This window comes from Oryctolagus cuniculus, chromosome 1 (assembly GCF_051225735.1).
Source record: "Oryctolagus cuniculus isolate XC-2025 breed Fujian yellow rabbit chromosome 1, ASM5122573v1, whole genome shotgun sequence".
In the NCBI taxonomy this organism is placed as follows: Eukaryota; Metazoa; Chordata; class Mammalia; order Lagomorpha; family Leporidae; genus Oryctolagus; species Oryctolagus cuniculus.
In genome coordinates, this window is record NC_142867.1 from 59999890 (window position 1) to 60027768 (window position 27879).

The following is a 27879-nucleotide window of genomic DNA, read 5'->3' on the forward strand; positions in this document are numbered from 1 at the left end:
CCCTATCACACAGTCACATGCTGCCATCAGTCACAGGCCAGAGGGCTCTCACAGTCACAGGAGCAGGGGATCCACTCTCAGCACTATGAGCCTCGAGGAGGGTCGTGGCTTTCGTGAAGCCGGCTGCCCACTGGACAGAGGTCAGTCTGTGTTCTACCTTGGAAAATTTGAGTCAGACAGCTTGATAGGATGAAGGGAGGGAGGAGAACAATGTGCCCTTGCATCACAGATCTAAGTGGGCACCCGAACCCTACCAACCCTAAAGCCAGAATCAAAGTCAGTAGGGACCATGGATTTATCTCTTCAATAAAATCCCCCAGTCACACACAGGCTACGGCAGCCTCTATTCACCTTATTAAGATGGTACTTCCTGCTGTTTGCTGGGCACTTTGGTGGGGGGAAGGGTGGAAAACAGGTTAGGTGGGCATCCCTTCCCCTACTTATGCTTCACATTCAAAGTCAGGGGAGACGAGAGTCTCTCCCTCAGGCAATATCAACAATGACATGGGCTGCCATAGGTTCCTCTTACCTTGCTCCAAGAAGATGGCAGTTTTACCACAAAGGGCTATGGGAGTTGCCAGTGGTGTCCTACATGTTGCTGTGTGATTGTACTGTCTCCACAGTCTTTCCCTGTGCTTTTGGTATCTTCCCATGGTCAAAATCAACATGTATTTTCCCTATTCAGCTATCTTGGAACTTCTCCAAAATTTCTCTATTTTTTTTTTACCTTTTTAAAAATTCACTTATTTATTTGAAAGGCAGAGTTACAGAGATGAAGAGGCAGAGACAAAGAGAAAATTTTCCATCCACTGGTTTACTCCCCAAATGGCCACTACTACCAGATCTACACCAATCCGAAGCCAGGAGCTTCCTCTGGGTCTCCCACATGGGTGCAGGGGCCCAAGCACTTGGGCCATCCTCCACTGCCTTCCTGGGCCATAGCAGAGAGCTGACTGGAAGAGGAGCAACCAGGACTAGAACCCAATGTCCATATGGGATGCCGGCGCTGCAGGCGGAGGATTAACCAAGTGAGCCATGGCGCTGGCCTGTGTGCTGCTATTTCTAGCCCAGTGTCCTACTGTGTTCCCACTCTTGCCTTACTGAGTTCTAGAGCTCTCACTCAACTTGAAATGCAGCTATTCACCTTTGCTTGGGTTTTCTTTGTCTGGGAGTAGGTGAATGCTGGCCATCTCTATGTGACCATCCTTGAAAAAAAGCCCAGCCTTTCATTTTTGACCAATCTGCGCCTTTGGGCCAAAATGAGTTACTTGTAGACAGAATATAGTTGAATTCTTTATTTTTATTGATTGTTCAATCTCTTTTAGTTGAAAGTGTAATCGATTTATATTAAAGTAATTCATGGTAAAGCACCTATTTCTGCCATTTGCTTTATATTTTTAGAAATCTATCATTTGTCTCAATTCCTCCATTATGTTTTTGCATTTTTTAGAGTATGATTCTGATTCATTTCTAATATTTTGCTGCATTTTTAGTTATTTTATAATTGGGTGACCTGGGGCTTACAACTAACCTCCTAAACTTTAATAGTATATTTATAATGACACAATAGCTTTCATAAAAACATTGTGGCCCTAAACAGCTCCAACCCTCCCATTTATGTTGGAGCTGTCACAAATTGTGCCTTTACCTGTTGTATGCTTGTTTACATAGAATCATAATGAACGCTTTATGCATTCGTCTTCAATCATATGTGGAAATGAAATGAAGCCACAAACCAGAAATACAGTAGCACAGTATTTTGAATTATAGATAATTTCCTGTCTTCTGTTCTTCATTTTTTCCTGTGGTTCTGAGTTTCATTTCAGTGTCCTTCATTTCTACCTGAAGGACTCACTTTAGCTTTTTCTATAAGGCTGGTCTCCTAGTAATAAGCACTTTAACATTTGTTTATCTTGCCATGTCTTGATTTCTCTTTTATTTTTGAAAGATGGTTAAGCCAGATATAGAGCTATTGGTTGATGTTGTTTTCCTTCCATGGTTTCTGTTAAGAAATGAACTCTCACTGTCATTGGGACTTCTTGGTAAAACTTCCCTTTCTCTGGCTGCATTCAAGAGTGTTAGTTTTTGCTTTATTAATGTTTGATTAAAATACGTCTTGGTATATATCTCGTATTTTTCTCCTTATTGAAATATTTTGAGCTCCTTATATGTGAATTAAATTTGACATTTTTGAAAACATCTTTATGTCTCTCTCCTTCTTATTCTCTTTCTGGAACTCCCAATAGTATATTTTGATATAATTGATGCTGACTCATTAGTCTCAATATCTCTTTTCTCTGCAATCTCTGTTCTTTAGCCTTTGTTAATATCATGCATTGACAGATATTTCTGAAATCCTAGGAAGAAAAAAACTCTTCTAATATTTTCATTTACTTAGTGTTGGTGCATTCCTTCAGTGCTTAACCAGGCAGGCCCTTTACAACCCTACGAAGCTTTCAATTTGGGCTTATCCTCAGCATAGTGATCAGTTAAAGTTGAACGTTTAGGGTTTTCAAAAGTTTTTCTGAGTACAAATCCTGCTTTTGGAATGAATGAAGCTATCTAAATTCCTCTACACAGGGAATTGTTAAAGTCCTACTTACCTACAAAATCTCTCTCTCTTGTCAGGCTTCCCTCCCAGGTTTGCAGCATGTCCACAGTTTTCTTCAAAGTATCTTCCTGCAGGACATAGTGTGTCATTTGCCTTTCAATGTTTTCAAGGAATATGTTCCCATAGCCATTTTATGTCCCTCAGAATCAGCCCTTAGGGCATTCAGATCTGTCTAAAAAGCCCATGAGAGCATTTCAGGCATGGAAAGCCAGGACATAGTAGCAAAAACTGTTCTGCATGAAAGATCTCTGTGAGACACTAGTGGAAAGAAGGGGCCATCAAAAAAGGATGTACTTTTCTCTGAAGGGAGGAGAGAACTTCTAGTTTGCATAGGAACCTAAGTACCTATGGAGTTTGTGGACTCAAAAGACTTCCATAGCTTTGGCAGCTCATGTCAAGAGCCTAGCATGGTCACTGACATCAAAAATAAGAGTGTTAATTGTTAAATCAACAATAGGAGTCACTGTGCACTTGCTCCCCATGTAAGACCTCTGTCCTTAATGTGTTGCACTATGAGAATTAACGGTAAAGTCAGTCTTCAAACAGTACTTTATACTTTGTGTGTCTGTGTGGGTGTAAACTGTTGAAATATTTACCTAGTATAGAGTTTTTTGTATATAAAGATAATTGAAAATGAATCTTGATGAAGAATGGGAAAGGAGAGGGAGTAGGAAGTGGGATGGGAGTTGGGGTGGTAGGCGGGTATGGGAGGAAGAACAGCTATAATCCAAAAGCATCACCTATGAAAGTTATATTTATTAAATAAAAGCTTTCTAAAAAAGACAGCTGTTGAGTAGGGAATAGAATGGAACAAGGGCAAACCAAAAATTTCACAATACTACCCAATTCTATGTAGGTCTTTGACCCATATTTTAATTGGGTTGTCATTTTCTTACCATTAAGTCTACTTTGTATATTTTGGATAGCATTGCTTTATTAAATGTGTCCTTTGCAAATATTAGTGTATGGCTTGTATTCTTATTTTATTCACAGTCTTTCACAAAGTATAAGTTTTCTCATTTAATGAGGTTCAATTTCATCAACTCTTTCTTTCACAGACCATGTCTTTGTTATTTGTATCAAAAAATCATTGACATACCCAAAGACATATGGATTTTCTCCCATATTATGTTCTAAGAGTTTTATGAATTTTTATTTATTTCTGTATTTTCTTTGACAGGCATAGAAAGGAACAGGAAGAGGAAGAGTAGGATGCAAAAAGGGAAGGGAGAGTGGGAAGAGAGTGGCACAGGAAGAGAGGGAAAAGAAGATGGATCTAGTACCTGCTGATTCAATCCCCAAATTGTTGCAACAGTAAGAGCTGGCCCTAAGCCAGGAGCTAGGAACTGCAAACTCAATCCAGCTCTCCCACAGGGGTGGCAGAGACCCAGATACTTGAGTCATCACCTACATTACCTACTTCCACCTCCATTAGCATGAAGATGGATTTGGAAGCAGAACTAGGCCTTTAACCCAAGCATTCTAGTGTAGAAAGTAGACATTTGAAACAGTGCCTTAACCTCTATACCAATACCCACACTCCTTCTAGGAATTTTAGATTTATGTTTTATATTTAAGTCTATGTTCCATTTTGAGTTAATTTTCTTTTAATGATGTAAACACTTATGTCTAGACTCTTTTTAAGGTGAAAGCGAAGGTGATGTGTACCTATTCCAGGGTCATTTAATGAAAAAATTAGGGGCCAGCGCTGTGACTTAGTGGATGAGGTGCTGGTTTGAGTTGTAGCTGTTCCACATCTGATCTAGCTTTCTGCTGTGGTCTCAGAAAGCAGTGAAGGGTGGCCCAAGTCCTTGGGCCCCTGTGCCCGAGGATGCTCCTGGCTCCTGGCTCCTGTCTTCAGATCAGCACAGCTCTGGCCATTGAGGCCGTCCAGGGAGTGAACTGGCTGATGGAAGATCTCTCTCTCTCTTTCTCTCTCTGCCTCTGCCTCTCTCTAACTCTGCCTTTCAAATAAATAAATAAGTGAGTCTTTAAAAAAGTCAGAGTCAAGAAAAAAATTGCATCTGTGAAGAATATATCCAGAGCTCTTTCTTTTACTTGTCATTATTCCTGAAGTACTGAAGTATAGCAACAACTTACATAGACTATACATTGTATTAGATACATATGTAGTAAGTAGAATTCACCAAGGTTATATGGAAATACTATGCAGTTCTATGCAAGATAATTGAGATCTATGGATTTAGATCCTGCAAGGCCTCCTAGAATCAGTCCCTCATGGATACCAGAGGACAGCTCTATGTATTTATCCTTTCTGTGGTTCATCATGTCTTCTCACTTACCTGGCATTCCACTACTAACATATTCTTTCTCCTCAACAATACCATAGTGCAGTTCCTTCAATATTCCTTTTCTTGTGACAAATTATTTAATTATTTATTATAATGTGCCTGTTCCATCAGAATTCTTTAAGGGTATGTCACTATGTATGGAATTCTTATAATACAGAATGCTTCATCAAACATTTCTTTCAATGTATCAAATATTCCACTTTCCTGTCTTCCACCTTTCATTAGAATAGCTAAGATGTCAGCTTTCTTTCTATGGCAGGCTTTTGAAGGTAAACTATATTTTTCCAAACTCTTTGTTGGTCTAATTTTGTTTCATTTTTAAAGATTTATTTATTTGAAAGGCAGAGTAACAGAGAGAGACAAAAGTGGTGTCGGGAAAGAAAGAGCTCTTTCATCTACTGGTTTCCTTCCCAAATAGCTGCAAGAGACAGGACTATGCCAGGCTGAGGCCAGGCATCATTGACTCCCTCCTGGTCTCCCACGTGAGTGGCAGGGGCCCAAGTATTTGGGTCATCTTCTGCTGCCTTCACAGGTACATTAGCAGAAAGCTTCCTCACTAGAATAAAATTTGGGACCCTAACTAGTACTCCAATATAGGATGTTAGCATGGAAAGCAGAGGCTTAATCCACTGCACCACAATCCAGCCCATTTTGTTTCTTTTACTGCAGTTTCACTCTGAGGTGCCTAAGTGTGAATTTCTATTGTTTTTCCTGCTTCCTGTTTTTCTAAGACCTTAATTTTGTTGGAAAATTTTCTGTATTGTTTCAAATTATTTACCTCTTCTATCAGGTATGTCACAATGACTAGTAAATTTTTTTGAGGAACTAAGGATTTGTTGTCTAATTTGATTTAAATGTTTAAGATGTTTTTAGTTGGAAAGGTGTATCCAAATTTTAGCAACATTGAGGAAGTACAAGACAAAAGCTTGTGTGATGGTTTCTTTGTCTATCTGTGGTATTATAGCAGAATATCTAAAACTGAGTAATTTATGATGAACATAAATGTATTGCCTCAGCTTTCTAGAAGTTGAGAAGCCCAAGATCAAGGCACCAGCACCTGAAAGGACTTTCATAGTCATCATATGACAGAAAGAGAAAGGGCAAGGAGGCAAAAGGGAGTCAAACTCACCCTTTTATAATGGTATTAATCCTGCAGGTGAGGTCATAGCCCCCATGGCCCAATAATCTCTCAAAAGCCCTACCTATTAATACTATTACAATGGCAATCAAACACCAACATAAGTTATGGAGGAGACAAACATTCAAACCATAGCATTCCAGCCCAGGTCTCTCAAAACTCATATATTTCTCAGATGCAAAACACATTCATTCCACTCCAGTAGCCCTAAAAGTGTTAACTCATTTCAGGATCAATTCAAAACCCCAAAGTCCACAGTACCATCTAAATGAGATAGAAAAGAAACTCAAAACAATATTTATCCTGAGACAAATTCCTATTCACCTATGCCCAAAAAATCAAGTTATCTATTTTCAAAATGCAATACCAAAACAGGTATCTGATATAAATTTCCATTCCAAAAAGGAGAAACAGGAAAGTAGAAAGCAGTAACAGGTCTTGAGTAAGTTAAAAAAAAAAAAAAAAAAAAAGGACATATGGGGATAAAACTAAATCCTGAGGTTAGAGATTAATCTGCTTTGACTCCATGTCCCAGCTGCTGAGCATATTAGAGTAGATCAGCTAGACCTTGGAAAGCCCTGCCCGTATGGCTTTCTTGACCTCAGCCAATATACCAGCTGTCAGGAGTTGGAGTCTCATGCCTACAGCTCCCCTAGGTTGGCCTAACTTGCTGGTGACTCTACAGCTCTCAGCTCTTGCAGTATTCATTCTCCTGTTAAACTACTAGGTCCAGTGACAATGCTCTTTAGCAAATCTGCCCCTATGGCAAGTCTCTGCAACATCTTCTGAACTGTAAGTGGAAGCATCTATACCTCAACAGCTCATGCACTTGCCTTGTCTATAGAATCAGCACCATGTAGATATCACTAAGTTTGATGGCTTATACCTTGCAGAGGCGTGATTAGAGCCTCATCTGTGGCCACATAAGAAATATCTAGGTAAGTCAAGGAGAGCTACACCAGAATACAAGGAACTGACACTTGGGTATCACAGGGCAGCAAGTGCTGAGGTGCCAGAACACCCTGGGCACTTCCCTAAAACCCTTTCTGCTCACAGAGCCCTAGCATTCCTGGTCTGTTGTGGGATGGCAGCAAGGAAGTTCTCTGAAATGCCTTTCATATCATTCTCTTTACCTTTATGAAACCCAATGCCCTCTATCTGGAAGAATTTCTTTATTAAATGGTCCCTTGGCCATCCCTTTGTTTGCTCTCATGAATACACTTCTTTAGTGTTTACATGGTCAGAATGAGAATTCTCCAAATCTTTACTGTATTATTTTGGAATTGCAAATTCTGTCCTCAAATCATTTCTGTCTTCTCATGTTTTGCTCTAAGCTTTGTGGCTTAGAGACTTCCGCTATATAGGTAGGTTCATTGTCCTTAAATTCTGCCTTCCAAAAATCCCTCAGGCATGGGCACCATTTAGTCAATTTCAGTGAAACTTTATATCAAGAATGGCCTTTTGTGGCTGGTGCTGTGGCATAGCAGGTAAAGCCATAGCCTGCGGTGCTGGAATCCCATATGAGCACCAGTCAAGAACCACTGCTCCACTTCCAATCCAGCTCTCTGCTGTGGCCTGGAAAAGCAGTGAATATGGCCCAAGAGCTTGGGCCCATGAACCCACATGGGAGACTCGGAGGAAGCTCCTGACTCCTGGCTTAGGATCAAATCAGCACAGCTCTGGTTATTGTGACCATTTAGGGAATGAACTAGCAGATTCTCTCTCTCTCTCTCTCTCTCTCTCTCTCTCTCCTTCTGCCTCTCTGTAACCCTGCCTTTCAAATATATAAATAAATCTTTAAAAAATGGCCTTTTATCCAATTTTCAAATCCTTGTTCCACATTTCCAAGACTTCGTCATCAGTATTGCTGTTACTGTTCATACTTCTACATGCAAACCACAAACACATAGAATCTCTGAAGAGTTTTAGAATCTCCCTATTGTTCCTTTTTTCTATTGAGCCCTCACTAAAATTGTCCTTAACAGTTCATTCCTGGCAATATAATGCTTCTCTAGCATGTTGCTCCAAGTATTCATACTCTAGTCATTGTTTAGTTAAAAGGCTTCTTCCAAAATGTTACGTATTTGTTATAACAACACTCAACTTCTGTGTAATCAACTTCCATCTCTTAGTACAATTTCTTTTACTGTAACAGAATACTTGACACTGAGTAATTTATACTGAACAGAAAATTGTTGGATCACAGTTCTGGGGCCTGGAAATCCAGTATATTGAAGTCAGAATCTGAAAAAAAAAAAACTTATTGCTGAATCACCACATTCAGAAGGTACAAGGTCAAAGAGGCCAAAGGGGGTGGGGTTAAACTTACTCTTTTACCATGGCATCAATGACATTCATTAGGATAGATCCCTCATGGCCTAATTACTGCTCAAGGAACCACCTCTTATTAATATTACAATGGCAGTTAAATTTCAACAGGAATTTTGATGGGGACAAATATCAAACTATAGCAGATGGAATGATTATTATAGAAATCCAATGAAGATATGATGAAGTCAAAATCTAAGGGGAAGCTGAGAGTGGATGAATAAGAAATGAGTTTGAAGAGACTGAAGAGAGTAAATTGAAAAGATATGGTAAACCAAGTTCATGTTAGGAGGAAGAATGGTAAGTAGATTGCCCTTTGATCTGAAAGTATTGTTGTACCATTCAGTTATCAGGAATTAAAAGGGGTAGGTAAACCCAAATATCATAATCAGTTGAAATATGTGAGATCTAATTTCATCTATATTGAAAGTCACTTCCTGAAGACAGGTGGAGGAGCAAACCTAACACTGATGAAGTATTACGAACTACAGAGCATTTGTATCTACATAAAAGAGATGGATGATATCAGTATGTAGATAGTTATTCACATAATGGAAAGACAATGGGGAAAAAGGGAAAAAAAGATGTGAAAAGCATAAATCAGGTTAGAAGTGCACTTAAGAGAACAATAGAAAGTGACTGGAGTGGTTTTTTGATGTGCTGTTAAAATGCCCACATCTCATATTGGAGGGTCTGTATTTGAGTCCTGGTCTACTTCAGAATAAAGTTTATGGTATTATGTACCTTGGAAGGCAGTGGGAGATGACACAATTACTTGGGTAATGTTACCCACATAGGAAACCCAGATTAAGTTTCAGGCTTCTGGCCTCAGCCTATTATAGCTCCAGCTATTGCAGGCATTTGGGGAGTGAACCAGCAAATATATATATATATATATATATATATATATATACACACACATATATACACATATATATATACATACAGATAAAAATATATAGATATATATCTCTGTATATATCTATATATTTTTATCTTTCTGCCTCTCTACTTTTAAAATAAAAATATAAAGGAACAATAATTTAAAAGAAAAAAGGTGGCACTCTGGCCTCAGAATCAGCCCTGAAGGCACTCGGATCTGGCTGAAAAGCCCATGAGAGTATTTCAGGCATGGAAAGCCAAGACACTCTGGCAAAAAGATCTCTGTGAGTGAGATCCCAGTGGAAAGAACAGGTCTTCAAAGAGGGAGGTGCCTTTCTCTGAAGGGAGGAGAGAACCTCCACTTTGACTATGACCGTGTCCAAACAAGATAAGAGTCGGAGAACTCAGGGGGCTTCCATAGCCTTGGAAACTCATAACTGGTGCATAGGGAGATTACTGATGCCATAAACAGGAGTGTCAATTTGTGAAGTCAACGGCAGGAGTCACTGTGCACTTACTCCTCATGTAGGATCTCTGTCCTTAACGTGCTGTACACTGAGGCTTAATGCGATAACGAGTACTCAAACAGTATATTTCACTTTGTGTTTCTATGGGGGTGCAAACGATTGAAATCTTTACTTAATGTACACTAAACTGATCTTCTGTAAAAAAAAAAAAAAATTATCAATTCCCAACTTGACTCTCACTGGGATTAAACATGACAATAGGTCTGATCTGATTTCATCATCACTTAAAAAAAATCATCTATTATTTTTCACTTAATGTTTCTGTGTGGGAGCAAACTGTTGAAATACTTACTTAAGGTATGCTAGGCTGATCTTCTGTATATTAAGATAATCGAAAATGAATCTTGACGTGAATGGAGGGGGAGAGGGAGTGGGAAGGGGGGGGTTGTGGGTGGGAGGGATGGTATGGGGGGGGAAGCCATTGTAACACATGAGTCGTACTTTGGAAATTTATATTCATTAAATAAAAGATAAAAAAAAAAAAGATACAAGGGGCATACCCAAAAAAAATAAAAAATAAAAAAAATAAAAATAAAAGAAAAAAGGTGGCAAAGAGGAAGGAATGGGACCAGTCAACAGATGTTTCATAGACACATTCTTCATTTACTTTATTAAATTTTTTCATCCATGAAACAGAAAAACCATGTGTTTGAATTTATTTTTTCTCAAACAACCTGTTGATTTTTTTTAACTTTTATTTAATGAATATAAATTTCCAAAGTACAGAATATGGATTACAATGGCTTCCCCCCCATAACGTCCCTCCCACCCACAACCCTCCCCTTTCCTACTCCCTCTCCCCTTCCATTCACATCAAGATTCATTTTTGTTTCTCTTTATATACAGAAGATCAGTTTAGCATACATTAAGTAAAGATTTCAACAGTTTGCTCCCACACAGAAACATAAAGTGAAAAATACTGTTTGAGTACTAGTTATAGCATTAAATCTCAATGTACAGCACACTAAGGACAAAGATCCTACATGAGGAGTAAGTGCACAGTGACTCCTGTTGTTGACTTAACAAATTGACACTCTTGTTTATGGCATCAGTAATCACCGGAGGCTCTTGTCATGAGCTGCCAAGGCTATGGAAGCCCCTTGAGTTCACTGACTCTGATAATTTTTAGACAAGGCCATGGTCAAAGTGGAAGTTCTTTCCTCCCTTCAGAGAAAGGTACCTCCTTCTTTGATGACCCATTCTTTCCACTGGGATCTCACTCACAGAGATCTTTCATTTAGGTTTTTTTTTTTTTTTTCCAGAGTGTCTTGGCTTTCCATGCCTGAAATACTCTCATGGGCTTTTCAACCGGATCTGCATGCCTTAAGGGCTGATTCTGAGGCCAGAGTGCTGTTTAGGACATCTGCCATTCTATGGGTCTGCTGTGTATCTCACTTCCCATGTTGGATCATTCTCTCCCTTTTTGATTCTATCAGCTAGTATTTGCAGACACTATTCTTGTTTATGTGATCCCTTTGGTTCTTAGTCCTTTCATTATGATCAATTGTGAACAGAAATTGATCACTGGGACTAGTGAGATGGCATTGGTACATGCCACCTTGATGGGATTGAATTGGAATCCCCTGGTATGTTTCTAACTCTACCATTTGAGGTAAGTCAGCTTGAGCATGTCCCGAATTGCACATCTCTTCCCTCTCTTATTTCCACTCTTATATTTAACAGTGATCACTTTTCAGTTAAGTTTCAGCACTTAAGAGAATTGTGTATTGATTACAGTATTCAACCAAAAGTATTAAGTAGAATAAACAAAAAAAATACTAAGAGGGATAACATATCAAGTTGCTCATCAACAGTCAGGGTAGGGGCTGATCAAGTCACCATTTCTCATAGAACCTGTTGATTTAATGAGTACAAATTTCATAAGTACAACTTTAGGAATACAGTGATTCTTCACATCATACCTGCCTTCCCATCCCCACTCCCATCACATTGCCTCTTCCCTCTCCCATTCCCTGTCCCATTCTCCATTAAGAAAAAAATACTGTTCCTCAACAGTCAAGAAAAGGGCTGTTCAAGCTATTGCTTCTCAAAGTCACAATTTCAATTCTACCGATATCCTTTTAAGTGCTCTTTAAGTTAACACAAATCAGGGAGAACATGTGGTATTTTTCCCTTTCGAACTGGCTTATTTCACTAAGTACGATGTTGTCTAGATTCATCCATTTTGTTGCAAATGACCAGATTTCATTTCTTACCACGTGTGTAGTATTCCATAGAGTACATATCCCATAATTTCTTTATCCAGTCTTCTGTTGATGGGCATTTAGGTGGATTCCATGTCTTAGCTATTGTAAATTGAGCTGCAATAAACAAGGAGGTGCAGATAACTAACTCTTATTTGCTGATTTCATTTCCCTTGAGTATGTTCCCAGGAGTAGGATGGCTGGGTCATATGGTAGGTCTATATTCAGATTTCTGAGGTATCTCCAAACTGATTTCCATAGTGGTTTTACCAGTTTACATTCCCACCAACAGTGGATTAGTGTACCTTTGTCCCCATATCCTTGCCAGCATTAGTTGTTTGTTGATTTCTGTATGAAAACCATTCTAACGGGAGTGAGGTGAAACCTTATTGGGGTTTTGATTTGCATTTCCCTGACAGCTAGTGATCCTGAACATTTTTTCATGTGTCTGTTGGTGACTTGGATTTCCTCTTTTGAAAAATATCTGTTTAACTCTGGCAAAAAAAAAACCTGAATGAAAGATCTCTGTGAGTGAGATCCCATGGAAAAGAACAGGTCATCAAAGAAGGAGGTACCTTTCTCTGAAGGGAGGAGAGAACTTCCACTTTGACTATGACCTTGTCTAAATATGATCAGAGTCGGTGAACTCAAAAGGCTTCCACAACCTTGGCAACTCATGAAAAGAGCCGAGGGTGATTACTGATGCCATAAACAAGAGTGTCAATTTGTTAAGTCAACAACAGGAGTCACTGTGCACTTACTCCTCATGTAGGATCTCTGTCCTTAGTGTGCTGTACATTGAGATTTAATGCTGTAACTAGTACTCAAACAGTATTTTTCACTTTGTGTTTCTATGTGGGTACAAACTGTTGAAATCTTTACTTAATATATGCTAAACTTATCTTCTGTATATAAAGATAATTGAAAATGAATCTTGATGTGAATGAAAGGGGGGAGGGAGAGGGAAAGAGGAGGGTTGTGGGTGGGAGGGAAGATATGGGGGGGGGGAACCATTGTAATCCATAAGCTGCACTTTGGAAATTTACATTCATTAAATAAAAGTTAAAAAAAACATATTAAAAAAAGAAAAATATCTGTTTAAGTCCTTAGCCCATTTCTTAACTGAGTTGTTTGTTTTACTGTTGAAGGGTTTTGTGATCTTTTATATATTCTGGTTATTAATGCTTTATCAGTTGAGTAGTTTGCAAATAATTTCTCCCATTCTGTCAGTTGCCTCTTCACTTTCATGACTGTTTCTTTTGCAGTACAGAAGCTTCTCAATTTGATATAATCCCATCTGTTGATTTGGCTTTGGTTGCCTGTGCTTCTGGAGTCTTTTCTAAGAACTCTTTACCTGTGTCAATGTCTTACAGAGTTTCTCAAATGTTCTCTAGTAATTTGATGGCATCAGGTCATAGATTTAGGTCTTTAATCCATTTTGAATGGATTTTTGTATAAAGTGTAAGATAAGGATCCTGCTTCATACTACTGCATATGGAAATCCAGTTTTCCAACCACTATCTGTTGAAGAAACTGTCCTTGCTCCAGGGATTGGTTTTAGCTCCTTTGTCAGATATAAGTTGGTTGTAGATGCCAATTATAAGTGGATGTAGATTGATTGCTGTCATTTCTATTCTTTTCCATTGGTCTATCCATCTATTTTTGTCTCAATACCAGGCTGTTTTGATTATAACTACACTGTAGTATCTCTTGAAATCCGATATTATGATGCCTCTAGCTTTGTTTTTGTTTTATAAGATTGCTTTAGCTATTCGAGATCTATGTTTCCATACAAATTTCAGCATCATTTTTTCTAGATCTGGGAAGAATGTCTTTGGTATTTTTATTGCTCTCACATTGAATCTGTAGATTGCTTTATGAGGAATGCACATTTTGATGATGCTGATTCTTCCAATCCATGAACATGAAAGATTTTTCCATTTTTTGGTATCTTCTAATTTTTTTCTTGAATGTTTGTAATTCTCATTGTAGAGATCTTTGACATCCTTGGTTAAACTTATTCCCAGATATGTGATTTTTCAGCTATTGTTAATAGGGTTGATCTTAGAAGTTCTTTTTCAGCTGTGGCATTGTCTGTGTATACATAGGGTATTGATTTTGTGTATTGATTTTATATTCTGCTAATATACCAAACTCTTCTATCCGTTCCAATAGTCTCTTTTTTTAAAGATTTATTTATTTATTTGAAAGTTAGAGTTACACAGAGGAGAAGGAGAGGCAGAAAGAGAGGTCTTCCATCTGCTGGTTCACTCCCAATTGGCCATAACAGCCAGAGCTGAGCCCATCCAAAGCCAGAAGCCAGGAGCTTCTTCTAGGTCTCCCACATGGGTGCAGGGGCCCAACGACTGTTTTCCCAGGCCACAGCAGAGAGCCTGATGGAAAGTACAGCAACCAGGATTCAAACTGGTGTTCATATGGGATGCCGGCACTGCAAGCAGTGGCTTTACCCACTACGCTGCAGCACTAGCCCTCTGATAGTCTTTTGGTGGAGTCTTTTGCATCCCCCATATATACATATATAGAATCATGTCATCTGCAAATAGGGATAGTTTGACTTCCTCCTTCCCCATTTGTATACCTTTGATTTTTTTTGTCTAATGCTTCTGGATAATACTTCCAGGAATATATTGAGTAGCAGTGATGAGAATGGGCATCCTTGTCTGGTTCTGGATCTCACTGGGAATGCTTCCAACTTTTCCCCATTCAATAGAACACGGCCATGGGTTTGTTATAAATTGCCTTGATTGTGTTAAGGAAAGTTCCTTCTATACCCAGTTTGTTTAGAATTTTCATCAATTTTTATCAATTGTTTTATCTGCATCTATTGAGATAATCATATGGTTTTTGTTTTTCAGTTTATTAATGTGATGTATCACATTGATTGATTTGCGAATGTTGAACCATCCTTGCATACCTGGGATAAATCCCACTTGGTCCAGGTGAATGATCTTTCAGATGTGGTGTTGGATTTGATTGGCCAGAATTTTGTTGAGGATGTTTGAATCTATGTTCATCAGAGAAATTGGCATGTTGTTTTCTTTCTCAGTTACATCTTTTTCAGATTTAGGAATTAAGGTGATGCTGACTTAATAGAAAGAATTTGGGAGGATTCCCTCCCTTTCAATTGCTTTGAATAACTCGATAAGAAGTGGAGTTAGTTCTGCTTTTAATGTTTGGTATAATTTAACAGTAAAGCCATCTGGTCTTGGGCCTTTCTTTGTTGGGAGGGTCTTTATTACTGATTCAATTTCCATCCTGGCCATGGGTGTGTTTGGGTTTTCTAAGTCCTCATGGCTCAATTTATGTAAGTTACATGTTCAGGAACCTATACATATCTTCTAGGTTTCCCAGTTTGTTGGCATACAACTCTTTGTAGTAATTTCTGATGACTCTTTTTATTTCTGTGGTGTCTGTTGTTACATTTCCTTTTTCATCTCCGATTTTATTGATTTGGGTCTCCTCTTTCCTTTTTTTTTTTTTTTTTTTTTTGGTTAGTTGGGGCAATGGTGCATCAATTTTGTTTCTTTTTTCAAAAAGCTAGCTCTTCATTTTGCTAATCTTTTGTATTTTTCTGTTTTAATTTTGTTGATTTCTTCTTTAATTTTAATTATTTTTCTCCTACTAGTTTTGGGTCTGGTTTGCTGCAGTTTTTCTAGATCCTTGAGATGCTCATTTGTTTGGTGCCTTTCCAGTTTCTTGATGTAGGCACCTATTGCTATAAACTTTCCTTTCAACACTGCTTTTGCTGTATCCCATACGTTTTGATATGTTGTGTTGTTATCTTCATTTGCTTCCAGGAAGTTTTTGATTTCTCTTTTGATTCTTTCTATGACCCACTGTTCACTCAGGAGCATGTTGTTCAGTCTCCATGTGTTTGCATATGCTCTAGAGATTCCTGAGTTGCTGGTTTCCAGCTTTATTCCATTATTTTCTGAGAAGATACATGGTATGATTTTGATTTTTTCAATTCACTGAGAAATGTTTTATGGCCTAGCATGTGGTCAATCCTATAGAATGTTCCATGCACAGGTGAGAAGAATGTGATTCTGTAACTGTAGGATGAAAAGTTCTGTAAATATCTGTTAGGTCCATTTGTTCAATAGTGTTAATTAACTCTGCTGTTTACTTGCTGATTTTATGTCTGGTTGGTCTGTCCATTGTTGAAAGTGGGATATTGAAAACCTCCATTATTGTTGTATTTGAGTCTTCATGTCCCTTTAGATACCTTAACATTTCTTTTAAATAACCAAGTGCCCTGTAATTATGTGCATATACCTTTTTAATAATCACTTCTTCCTGTTGGATTGATCTCTTAATCATTACATAGTGTACTTCTCTATCTCTTTTTAACAGTTTTTGTGTTAAAGCCTATTTTGTCTGATATTAGGAAGGCTACACCAGCTCCTTTTTGGTTTCTGTTATCACGGAATATCTTTTTCCATCCTTTCACTTTCAGTCTGTATGTATTTTTGTTGGAAAGATGTGTTTCTTCTAGGCAGAAAATAAGTGGCTTTTGTTTTTCAATCCATTCATCCAGTCTTTGTCTTTTAACTGGAGCATTGAGACCATTTACATTCAAAGTAACTATTGATAAGTAACAACTTTGCCCTGTCATTGTTCAATAAATACTTCTATTTTTTACTTTGGATTTCCTCTGTGCTTTTACTAGGAGATTTTCTTCCTTCATCTTCTTTTGTAGTGATGACCTTTTTGGTTCTGTGTTTCTGCATGCAGCACATCCTTAAGTATCTTTTGTAATGTATCTTTTTTCAATTTCTGTTTACTATGGAAGTTCTTTATTTCATCTTCATTCATAAATGAGTGCTTTTCAGGGTACAGTATTCTGGATTGATAGTTTTATTCTCTTAACACTTGGAATATATCTCACCATTCTCTCCTAGCCTGTAGGGTTTCTGTTAAGAAGTCCACTGTGCACTCTGGTCTCAGAATCAGACCTTAAGGCATTCAAATCAGGCTAAAAAGCCCATGAGAGTTTCTCAGACATGGAAAGCCAAGAAACTGTGGCCAAAAACAATGACTTAAATGAAAGATCTCTGTGAATGAGATCTCAGCAGAAAGAATGGGCCATCAATGAAGGAGGTACCTTTCTCTAAAGGGAGGAGAGAACTTCCAATTTGATTATGGCTTTGTCCAAATAAGGTTGGGGTTTGTGAACTCAAGAGGCTTCCATAGCCTTGGCAGCTCATGACAAGGGCCTAGGGTGATTACTGACATCATAAATAAGAGTGTAATTGTTTAATCAACAACAGGAGTCACTGTGCACTTACTCCCCATGTAGGATCTCTGTCCGTAATGTGTTGCACTGTGTGAATTAATGCTAAAACTATACTTCAAACAGTACTTTATACTTTGTGTGTCTGTGTGGGTGGGTGCAATCTGTTGAAATCTTTACTTAGTATATACTAAGTTGATCTTCTGTATATGAATATAATTAAGAACTAATCTTGATGAAGAATGGGATGTTAGAGAGAGTAGGAGATGGGATAGTTTGCCAGTGGGAGGGTGGATATGAGGGGAAAACCCACTATAATCCAAAAGTTGTACTTTCAAAATTTATATTTATTAAATAAAAGTTAAAAAAGAAGCCTGCTGTGAGTCTAACTGGAGATGCTCTGAAAGTAATCTGGCATTTCTCTCATGCACATTTTAGAATCTTTTTTTTATGTTTTACTGTGGAGAGTTTGACTACAATGTATCTTGGTGAAGATCTTTTCTGGTCATGTCTATTAGGAGTTCTATGTGCTTCCTGTACTTGGATGCCCCTTTCTTTATACAAATTGGGGAAATTTTCTGTTATTATTTCACTAAAAAGGTCTTCTAATTCTTTCTCTTTCCTTGCCTTCAGGAATGACTAGAACCCAAATATTAGGTCTTTTGATAGTATCTCGTAGATTCCCAACAGTGTTTTTTTAGTTTTTTAATTTCTTCTTCTTGTGTTTGATCTGACTATATAATTTCCTGTACTTTGTCTTCTAAATCTGATATTCTTTCTTCTGCTTCATCGATTCTGTAATTAAGGCTCTCCATTGTATTTTTTATTTGTTCTTTTAAATCTTCATTCCCAAGATTTTCATTTTGATGTCTAAGATCTCAATTATGTAGGATAAATTTTCTTTCATGTCCTATATGGATTTCATTAGTTTGTGTATTTGCTTCCAATCACTTCTAAGTAATCTTATGATCATTTTTTGAATTCTATTTCTGGCATTTCTTCAATCTCATCATATTCAGAATCTAGTATTGAGTTGTTGTGTTCTTTTGGGGGTGTCTTGTTGTCTTCCATGTTCTTGTTTCTTGGACTTGTGCATTTGTTTTTTTATATTTGTAGGGATGCTTGTTTGTTTCTTCTTTGATTTTTCACTGTGGCAGCTTTTATATTTTTTGACTGTGTCTGATTGGATCAGTGGATTGTCTGCTTTCAGGGAATAACTAGATGCATGTAGTAAGAGTGGCCAGGGAGCTCTCTTCAGTGCTCCAGTGTGAAAGGCATTCTGAGGTGACTCACTCAGGTTTGGTAAACCTTTTTTTTATCATAGGGGATCTTTTTTCTTGTTTGTTGATGTAGACTCAGCTGAGCCCCTCTCCCTGAAGGAGACAAGGGCCTGGGCACCAGCATCATATATTATTTGTCTTCTCTGCCACAAGGACCACACAAAGGATCTGTGCAGTCCTCAGTATAAACTCAGATCCCCCAGCAATGTCTCGCACCAGGTAGCCAGGAAGCCCTGATCATGTGGAGCTTCCCACACTGACCACCCAATGTTCCAGTCACAACCTGAGTCTTCCTATGGAGCCTGTGTTTTCACAGCCCCAACATAAAAGCCTCCCACAGTTACAAGCACACAGCATCCTGTCTATTCTCCCTAACCAGACTCAGGAGTCTCCACTTGGCTGGTTGCTGGGTGCAGACACAAGGTGGTGTAGCTGTTACATATGTCCGATATGGAGCCTACTCTCTGTCAGCTTGTTAAAGGATGCCTTTGCAGGATGATCAGGGAGAGAGAAAATGTGTCCTCCCCCTTTATTTTTTCTCTTCAAGTTTGGTGGGTACACTATCCCACACAGGGCTCCAAGCTAGATTCCATCTAGGCTTTTCCTGCAGCTTTTTTGCCTGTGGCTTAGGCTGCTGAAGTCTGGTCTCACCTTGTTCTCCAACACTGGTGGGGTCCTAAGTTGTGCACATCACAGCCCTCCACCTAAGTCCACTGTGTTCCTTTGTAGAGTTTCCTCCTCTATTTTCTCCCTAACTCTTCCCTGAGACTACATTTTTTCAAAAAATTTTAAACTATCTTCTCCTAGACTCGAGCAGTAATCTCCCTCCCTACTCTGCCATCTTCAGTATAGCTTTTTAAATCTCCCACATTCTTCTTTTAAAAGTAAACAACAGACTTTCAATTTCATATTTTCCAACTTACTAGTTCAATACTCTCTGTAGAATTAATTCTGTGCAATAAAAAGTGCCAATATCTGGCTAAATTACAAATCACTCTGGCAACTTAAAAATCATTCCATGTTAACACAGAGAATAATTCTTTGCACTTACAAAAAGGTTAACAATATATATATGGAACACTTAAAAGTGGGATGACAAAGTCCTGTAGACTTTTGAAACTAATATACACACTTTATTGGAGATGTGACTGACACAACCCAAGGTCAGGAAAGAGTCAAGTTAACCTTGTTTCTTGTTCACATAGTCATGGACACAGGAGGATGCAACCCCGATGGACCTCCATGGCGAGATAAAAAGAGGCAAGATCTCCAAGAGATGCTGAGAGAAGCTGGACTGGCTATTGAGTACTGGTTGCCAAAGCTGCAGGAACACTTAGGTGTGACCTGTGCCCAGGCCTTGCAACACCTTGATGAAGAGGACCTCCAGAAGCTGAAATCCCAGGTACAACATCCATGGGAGAAAAGGGCCCTGGAGAAACTGCTGGAACTGTCACAGTCTGGTCTTTCAGAGTCAAAGCAGTCTCCTGTGGAGCTGATAAACCAAAAGCAGATGCAGGCACAACAGGCCCTGCAGGGACTGAGAGACTTGCTGTCAGAAGGTAGGCAGAGACAGGAAGAGGCAGTGAGGAGAAGGGAAGCAGAGCTGAGGCAAGCAATGGAGATCCCTGAGGAGTACTGGCCACCACCTGAAAAGCCCCTTCAGGAAGTCATGGAAAACTTGCAGAGACAACTGAAGGTCACAGAAGGGACACTGTCCCACAGGCAAAACCTCCCAGATAGAGATCTGGTGAAACGGGCATCTGGAGGGCTGGCCCTGCAGGGAATTTTCAAAACCAGCCACCAAAGGGACCTGCTGGAGAAGAGGGAGGAACTACTCAGTTTGCCTGAGGAATTCTCACTCCTTGGCCCTGAGCAGAGCACACGGATGGAAACAAAAGAATTCACCTCTTCTCAAGCAGAGTCCATGTTCACTCAGAGTATAGAGAAGCTGGGCTTTAGTTTAACTACCTCAATCAAGGGTGGAGGCTGGGGATTCAGTCTAGAAACTGATATACATCACAGTACAAGTTCAGAATCCAAAGAAACCCAACAGTCACAATCTGAGCACACTTATTTCTGTTCAACCAAGTTCAGCTACATCCCTCTCGCTTCTTGCTACTTTTCCCTGGATCATCTCCAGTTATCCAAGGCAGCTCTACATGAGTTGAAATGCATTGAAGACCTGCAGGGTGAGAACCCAGGCCCAGACAGACCTTCCAAGCTGAGGCACAAAATTGAAAACTTTTTCCACAGGTTTGGCTCTCATGCTAACCAAGGTCCTCTGCACCTGGGAGGAATCTTCTGGTGGAAGGCCATTTCAGAAGGGTTCCAGAAGCAGCAACTGGCAGATGTGAAACAGCTATCAGCACAGGCTCTGGATACTTACATGAGGGGAAGCTACAGTGGCTCTATAGTGAATATTGCTGCAGGTGGGGATGTGTCAGGCTCTCATTCAAAAACAGACACTCACAGAAAAATTTTCCAAAACCTCAAAACCAAAGTGCAATTGTCTGTAGCCCAGACAGGTGGCCCACCAGAAGCAGATGGTCTTTTCCAGTGGAAAGCTGGCCTTGTTGCCAGCAATCAAACCTGGTGTGTCATTGATCGGGGACTTCAACTAGTACCAATTTGGGAAATGATCCTCATTAGACATAGAAGTGATTTTAAGGATGCTCTTCATGTGGCTAACTGCCTGAAAAACACCTACACTGCTATGTTGAGCCTCAATGCCAAGAGGCAGGGTAAAGAGGAATTACTGAGTGCTGGAAAGGAGGCTAGGGATTTTCTAGAGGATGTGAAGTCCTGGGAGGTATCTGATCCTGAAGAGCAACTCAAAAAATTAGTAAATGCCATGCAAATGTCAAGTGAAAAATCAAATGGTTATGACACATGGATTAATATATATCTCACAGATGTGCATCTACAAAATTTTATAGTAAATATTATCAACTTTTGCAAGAAATCTTCTATTTATAATACAAATTTCATTAAATCTCAATTACGCAGTCTTCTAGATCCTCACATCTACAAAGTTACAAACTTTCCTCAAGTTCACTCCATCATACATTGGATCTTCAAGTCAGAGACAGATCCAGAGCAAATCTGTATCTCCCAATTTTCTGAATTGATTAACATATTTAGAGAAAACTACAACAAACTCCTGGAAATGAAAGTGAAATCTGAGTCCCCAGAAAACATGGAAGAAGCTCAAAAAAAAGCAACTTATGAAATCACCTCGGCTCTCAGCTGCTTCTTAAACTACCTCCAAGAAGCAAGACAGAGAGATACACAGCTCTTGATAATCTCCATTGCCACTGGTGCAGGATATCATGTGCTGAGCAATACTTTTCAGTATTTACTGGGATGTGATGAGTTAAAGTTCCTCCTGAATGAAATGCAAACAGCTCAAAGTAAATACCAAGAGCTCAAACAGATCTGCAACTTCAGGGCCCATGCATTCCTGGTGCTCACCAGTCTGACAGCCACAGCTGGAGTCACAGCTATTTCTCCAGAAGAAAAAAAACAATGCCTGGCATTAGTGAAACAATACCTAGGACAATCATTGTCTGAAGAGGTGGCACATGTCCTCACCAAAGTTGAAGCAGATCATGACTGGGAACGCCTAGAAGAAAACCTGAGATTGCTCATTGATGGGGATTATGAAGCCACAAAGCCAACTTTGCAAATGGATGACATGAGAAAACAATTGGAAAACATCTTTTGTGAGAAGAAACCACCTCATGAACCATATGATAATGACAATAATCAATGGGAAATAATGGAAAACAGACCCTTCCTAGACTTACTCCAACAGCTAGGCCTAGACCATTACTATCCAAAAAGGATGAGCAAAGCTAACTTTCATCAGATCTACAACACTTCTGTGTACAACACCCAGCCCAGCTCTGAACAGGACCTTCCTTTTTATTTCCTGCAGAAGCTGCTGATGCTGGATTATGGCCTGAGATATTTGGGCTTCATGAATGATGCAGACACAGATCACCAGGTTGACTCAGGATCTTCCAATCAAGAAAATGAGGATGTAGATCCATATAAAGAATTGTTTGAAGGCACTCCTAGACCCACTAAGACTTCAAGTACTGAAATAAGGCCCAACATTCACCCAATGGATATTCAGATGGCAATTTTTCACTGTGCAGATGATTTTGCCAGGCAATATATTTTAACCAAGCTTTCCATTTGTCAATTTGCCCTCCCCCTTCTGGTGCCAAATCCGTGCACTTCTCAAATTGAATTCTCCCTCTGGTCTCTCAGGCAAATCAGGAGAAGTTGGCAGCAAGTCAGCAAATCACCAGATAGGAAGAAGAACAATTACAAGAATCAGCAGATGTGTTGTGTCTCTACCTCCATTGTGTCCTTCATTAGAGTTGGAAATGGCTTATCTGCTTCCAAATCTCAGATCATGAACTGCATTCTAAGTAAACATAAACATGATGTGTTTTTTCACCGCCACTGCACAGGAAGTACAAAAGACTGTCTCTTGATGGGGGGTGTGGTGGAAATCTGCTGGTTCTGTCCTGGGGTGGGGAATGAGAACAGATTTGACAACTGTGTGACCTTCACCAATCTTCATGGAGATGCAAAGGAACACCCGCAGCAGCTCAGCTTCCTGCAGGAAATCTCTTCTCTCATTGTGGTCCTCATGTCTGTTTCTGATGACAATGAAGAAAATCGGAAGATTGTCCGTTATCTATACAAGTCATCAAGGCCCTTGATCTTCTTGCTTGATGACAAAGAAAAAACCATGGCCAAAAACCCTGGTCAAAAAGTGAGTATTGGCATCAGGAACAGAAATGAGGCAGAATTGACAGAGGAGATCACAACTGCTATCCGACGTTTGTTACAACCCGTTACCACTGCTCTCAGCTTAGAGGACTGTTCCCAAATTGCTCGCAAGCAAGGATTCCTTATTGACGAAGACCAGAGAGACTGCAAGGAAGCCAAACAAAAGGCACAGACGACACTGGAACACCTGTCAGCAATGAAGTTACCTCAGATTAAGGAAAACGTACTGCCCCTTCAAGGACATCTGTGGCAACTTTGGTGTAAGAAGGACAAAGAACTCTACCATCTGAGAGAGAAGGGGAATCGGAGCATTGAACAACACAAGAGTGACATTGAAACCGAGAAACAACAAATAAGGCAAGATCAATTGAAGAGGGCATTTCCCCTCAATGCTTTCATGCAATCTGTCCTTGACATTCTCCAAGAACATACAGGAACTCAGACCAAACTCTTCTTCTTACAGTGGCTGAATATGTTTTTGGAAACTTTGACTGCAGGACACTTAGAAAAACTGTGTGAGAGACAAAGATCACTGTGGTTTCAGCCACAAACAGAAAAAAAGATGTCCAACAGTAACTCTCCAAGTGACTTGCAAAATGCAATAGAAGTCATTTCCAAAGAGATTAGTAATTGTACGCTGGGAATTGATCAAATACTCAGAGAGGTTGGCCAGATCTATGAAGCTCTGGAAGAAGTTTCTAACACAAGGGATACTCTCTTTCTCCACCTTCCACAAATTGCTGCAGATCTGATGATAAATGGTGTTCCCATTGAGCTGATGGATGGGGATGCTTCCTATGTGCCTCTAAAGTGGGTGACAGCTGTTTTTGACAAGCTTGCTGAGAAACTTGGAGACAAAAGGCTGTTTGTTCTCTCCATCCTTGGCCTGCAGAGCTCAGGGAAGTCCACTCTGCTGAATGCACTTTTTGGGCTGCAGTTCACAGTCAGTGCAGGCAGGTGTACACGGGGAGCCTACATGCAGCTCCTGAAGGTGGAGGAGAAAATCACAGGGGAACTTGGCTTTGACTTTGTGCTTGTGGTGGACACTGAAGGCCTCCGGGCACCAGAGTTCAGCAATAAATCCCAGATCCGAGACAATGAGCTGGCAACCTTTGTCATTGGACTAGGAAACTTGACTCTGATCAATATTTTTGGAGAGAATCCGTCAGAGATGCAGGATATCCTACAAATAGTTGTCCAAGCCTTTCTGAGGATGAAACAGGTGAAAATCTCACCAAGTTGCCTGTTTGTCCATCAGAATGTGGAGGAAGTTACAGCTGAAGATCAAATGATGGAGGGACGAAGGCGAATGCAGCAGAGACTAGATGAAATGGCAAAATTAGCAGCAGAACAAGAACAGTGCTCAGACATAAACCGCTTCAGTGATGTCATTAAGTTTGATGTCAACACTCACGTGTACTATTTTGCTCACCTCTGGGATGGCGATCCCCCCATGGCTCCTCCTAATCCTCGCTACAGCCACAATGTCCAGGAACTAAAAAGCACAATTCTTACGACTGCCAAAGAGGAATCCGAGGGAAACATCATGAAGATATCAGATGTAAAATTCCGTATTCAAGATTTGTGGAGAGCTCTGGTGAGTGAGAACTTTATTTTCAGTTTTAGAAACACCAGGGAGGTCATGGCTATGAGCAAACTGGAAACTATGTATAACCACTGGACCTGGCAACTGAGGAGTCATGTGCTGAACTTGCAGAACCAACTCAGAAAACAGATCGAGAATGGAAAAATCCAGACACTCACAACTAACATAATACAGGCTCCAGTTATAGAAAAATATGAAGACATCAAGCAAGAATTTGAAAAGTTTTTTTGTGAAGATCCAGAGCGTGAAATACTGATTCAATGGAAAGTAAATTTTGAACATAAGCTCACTATGCTTAAAGAGACACTTATTTCAGAGAGCCAAAGCAAAGCTAATGAACTTATCAGTTTAAAAGAGCGTCAAGAAAGGCTGAATAAGAAAATGATAAATTATGAAAGAGAACTATTGGAAAAGAGCAGGAAATTGGCTTTAGATATAAAGGATAAAGAGTTAAGTGAGAGAGAGTTACAGGAGAAATTTAATCAACTATGGGTAAAATGGGTCTATGATGTGCCCTCCAGCAACAATCAAGTCAAAGAACCTACCATTGATTGGGACTTTGAAAGTATACTTTTAGATCATTTTTCAAAAGAGACCAATTTGGTGCAAGCACTGATGAAAAATCCTAGAAAGAAGTTTGAAATCAATTATGATGAACATGTCAAAATGAGTAAGAGATACTACTTTTTCACAAAGCATTTAGAGGCCCATGATAGAGAGTCAATAAAAATGACTCACACACTTATCATTAAAAAATTTAATGCAATTATTAAGAAATATTGGAGGGAACATAGTGATTATGATCCAAGTTATTTCCATGAAATACTGAAGCTAGTAGATGATGAAGTGAAAAAGGGAACTACAGAGGAAAGATACACATTTACAAGCAAATATATCATTGAATTAACTTTGTGCTTATTCAAAAGAGCATCAGAGGAATTTAAGGAAATACACAAGGCATTTAAGAGAGCCAATGATCCTGTGTACTATCTAGAATGTAGGAAAGATAATTTCTTCATGAGTTTTAAAATCTCCTGCCAAGGAGCAACTTCCATCACAACATTTGTTGATTTTCTGTGGAACAAGCTAACTCCAAGTGTTGGCAGCTCCACACTGGAAAATATGAGCCTTAAAATTGCTGGAGACATGAGAAATAATTGCCCTGAATTCAATGGAAACAGAGCTAACTTAGAGAAACACATTCTCATCTCTCTGGCAGAGGAAGAAAACTTTGAAAAGTACTGGCAATACCTTCATGATCCAGAATCATTTTTTAGGAGTTACATTGAAACTGAAATCATAAAATACTGTTCAGGAATAGGGAGAAAAAAAATAAAGACTCTTTTAAAAATAAGTTTAGAAGACATCAAGAATGCCCTCCTTTGTTCCATTCACGAATCCACAGCAGAAGCTAAAGACAAAAACAGCACCACATCTGAGTGGCTGGATCTGTTCTGTGGTCTCCTGGAGAGCAAACTGATGTTTCCACGAAGTGACTTGATAAGCATTGAACACCAGGAGATTAAAGACATGGAATTTCTCAAGGAAGCCATGAGTGCAGCTTTGGATCCTGCAATGAAGAAAATAGAAGAAGAATTTTTGAGGATGCCTGGAGAAGGACTGGTTCCTCCAATTGAGGAAATACTCTCTGAACACCTCTGTGGCTGCTGGAAACAATGTCCCTGCTGTGGAGCAATCTGTACAAACACAATTCCTACTCATGAGGGAGACCACAGTGTTCCCTTCCACCGTCCTCAGGCACTCAAGGAAGTTACATGGGATGAAACAGACAACTTTGTCATTGATTGCTGTACTAGTTTGGTGTCAAGTGATTGCTTATTAGTTCTCGGTGATGGCCGGAAAATCCCATACAAGACCTATAGAGAAGCAGGAGGGGAATATGCCACATGGAACATCACTCCAGATTCATCCACACAGCCCTATTGGAAATGGTTTGTCTCTCACTTCAGATCAAATCTAGAAGAAAAATATGGGAAAAAATTTACAAGTAAAGGTAAAATCCCTGATGCCTGGGCCAAAATCACAAAGCAGGCTGTGCTTGATGATTTGAAAAAAATGTGGCACTTAGTGGCCACAAAATAGCCTCAGGTCAGGGGGCTGCTGGGCCTGTAAAGCCTCTACCTGCAGTGCTGGCATCCCATTTGGGCGTCGATTCAAGTCTTGGCTGCTCCACTTCTGATCCAGGTCTCTTCTATGGCCTAGGAAAGCAGTACAAGATCGCCAATGTGCTTGGGCCCCTGCACTCATGTGGGAGACCTGGAAGAAGCTCCTGGCTTCAGATCGGTGCAGCTCAGCTATTGTGACCATCTGCAGAGTGAACCAGAGGATGGAAGATCTCTCTCTCTCTCTCTCTCTGCATCTGTTATGCTGCTTTTCAAATAAATAAATAAAGCTTTTTAAAAAGAGCCTCAGGTCTTAACAAAAGAATCACAGTACCTGAACAACCCTAACACACTTCCTCCTCACAGTGAGAACCTCCATACTGCCCTTTAAAAAACAAAACATACAAACACAAGACCATTATCTGTTCACGAGTTGAAGACTTCATGTGAAAGAGCATTTCTCTCTTGGGGCCTGCGCTGTGTCACAGCAGGTTAATGCCCTGGCCTGAAGGACAGGCATCCCATATGGGCGCAGGTTCTAGTCCCGGCTGCTCCTCTTCCGATCCAGCTCTCTGCTATGGCCTGAGAAAGCAGTAGAAAATGGCCCAAGTCCTTGAGCCCCTTCACCCACGTGGGGAAACCAGAAGAAGCTGCTGTCTCCTGGCTTCGGATTGGCACAGCTCTGGTCGTTGCGGCCAGTTGGAGAGTGAACCATTGGATAGAAGAAGTCTCTCTCTCTCTCTATCTCTGCCTTTCCTCTGTCTGTGTAACTCAGACTTTCAAATAAATCTTTAAAAAAAAAGAACAT

The 27879-nt window shown here is 39.7% G+C and overlaps 1 protein-coding gene across 3 annotated transcripts; it reads left to right on the forward strand.

Moving 5' to 3' along the window:
• LOC100338625 (interferon-induced very large GTPase 1) lies at positions 1-27879 on the forward strand. 3 transcript variants are annotated; one of them, XM_089311261.1, is made up of 3 exons: positions 1-140; positions 19742-19938; positions 22474-27876. In XM_089311261.1, exons 1-3 carry the CDS (start codon positions 86-88, stop codon positions 27049-27051), a joined length of 4830 nt encoding a protein of 1609 aa, XP_089167387.1. In that variant the 5' UTR covers positions 1-85; the 3' UTR covers positions 27052-27876. The 3 variants fall into 3 exon arrangements, with proteins under 3 accessions (XP_089167387.1, XP_051679314.1, XP_089167388.1); XM_051823354.3 differs by having other exon boundaries at positions 19742-27879; XM_089311262.1 differs by lacking the exon at positions 1-140 and having other exon boundaries at positions 19804-19938; positions 22812-27874.

Excerpts from the sequence above, each read along its gene's own strand:
- LOC100338625 (XM_051823354.3), top strand. The coding sequence starts at position 86 with ATGAGCCTCGAGGAGGGTCGTGGCTTTCGTGAAGCCGGCTGCCCACTG. Across the intron at positions 141-19,741 it reads CGGCTGCCCACTGGACAGAG|TCATGGACACAGGAGGATGC; the intron begins GTCAGTCTGTGT and ends TTGTTCACATAG.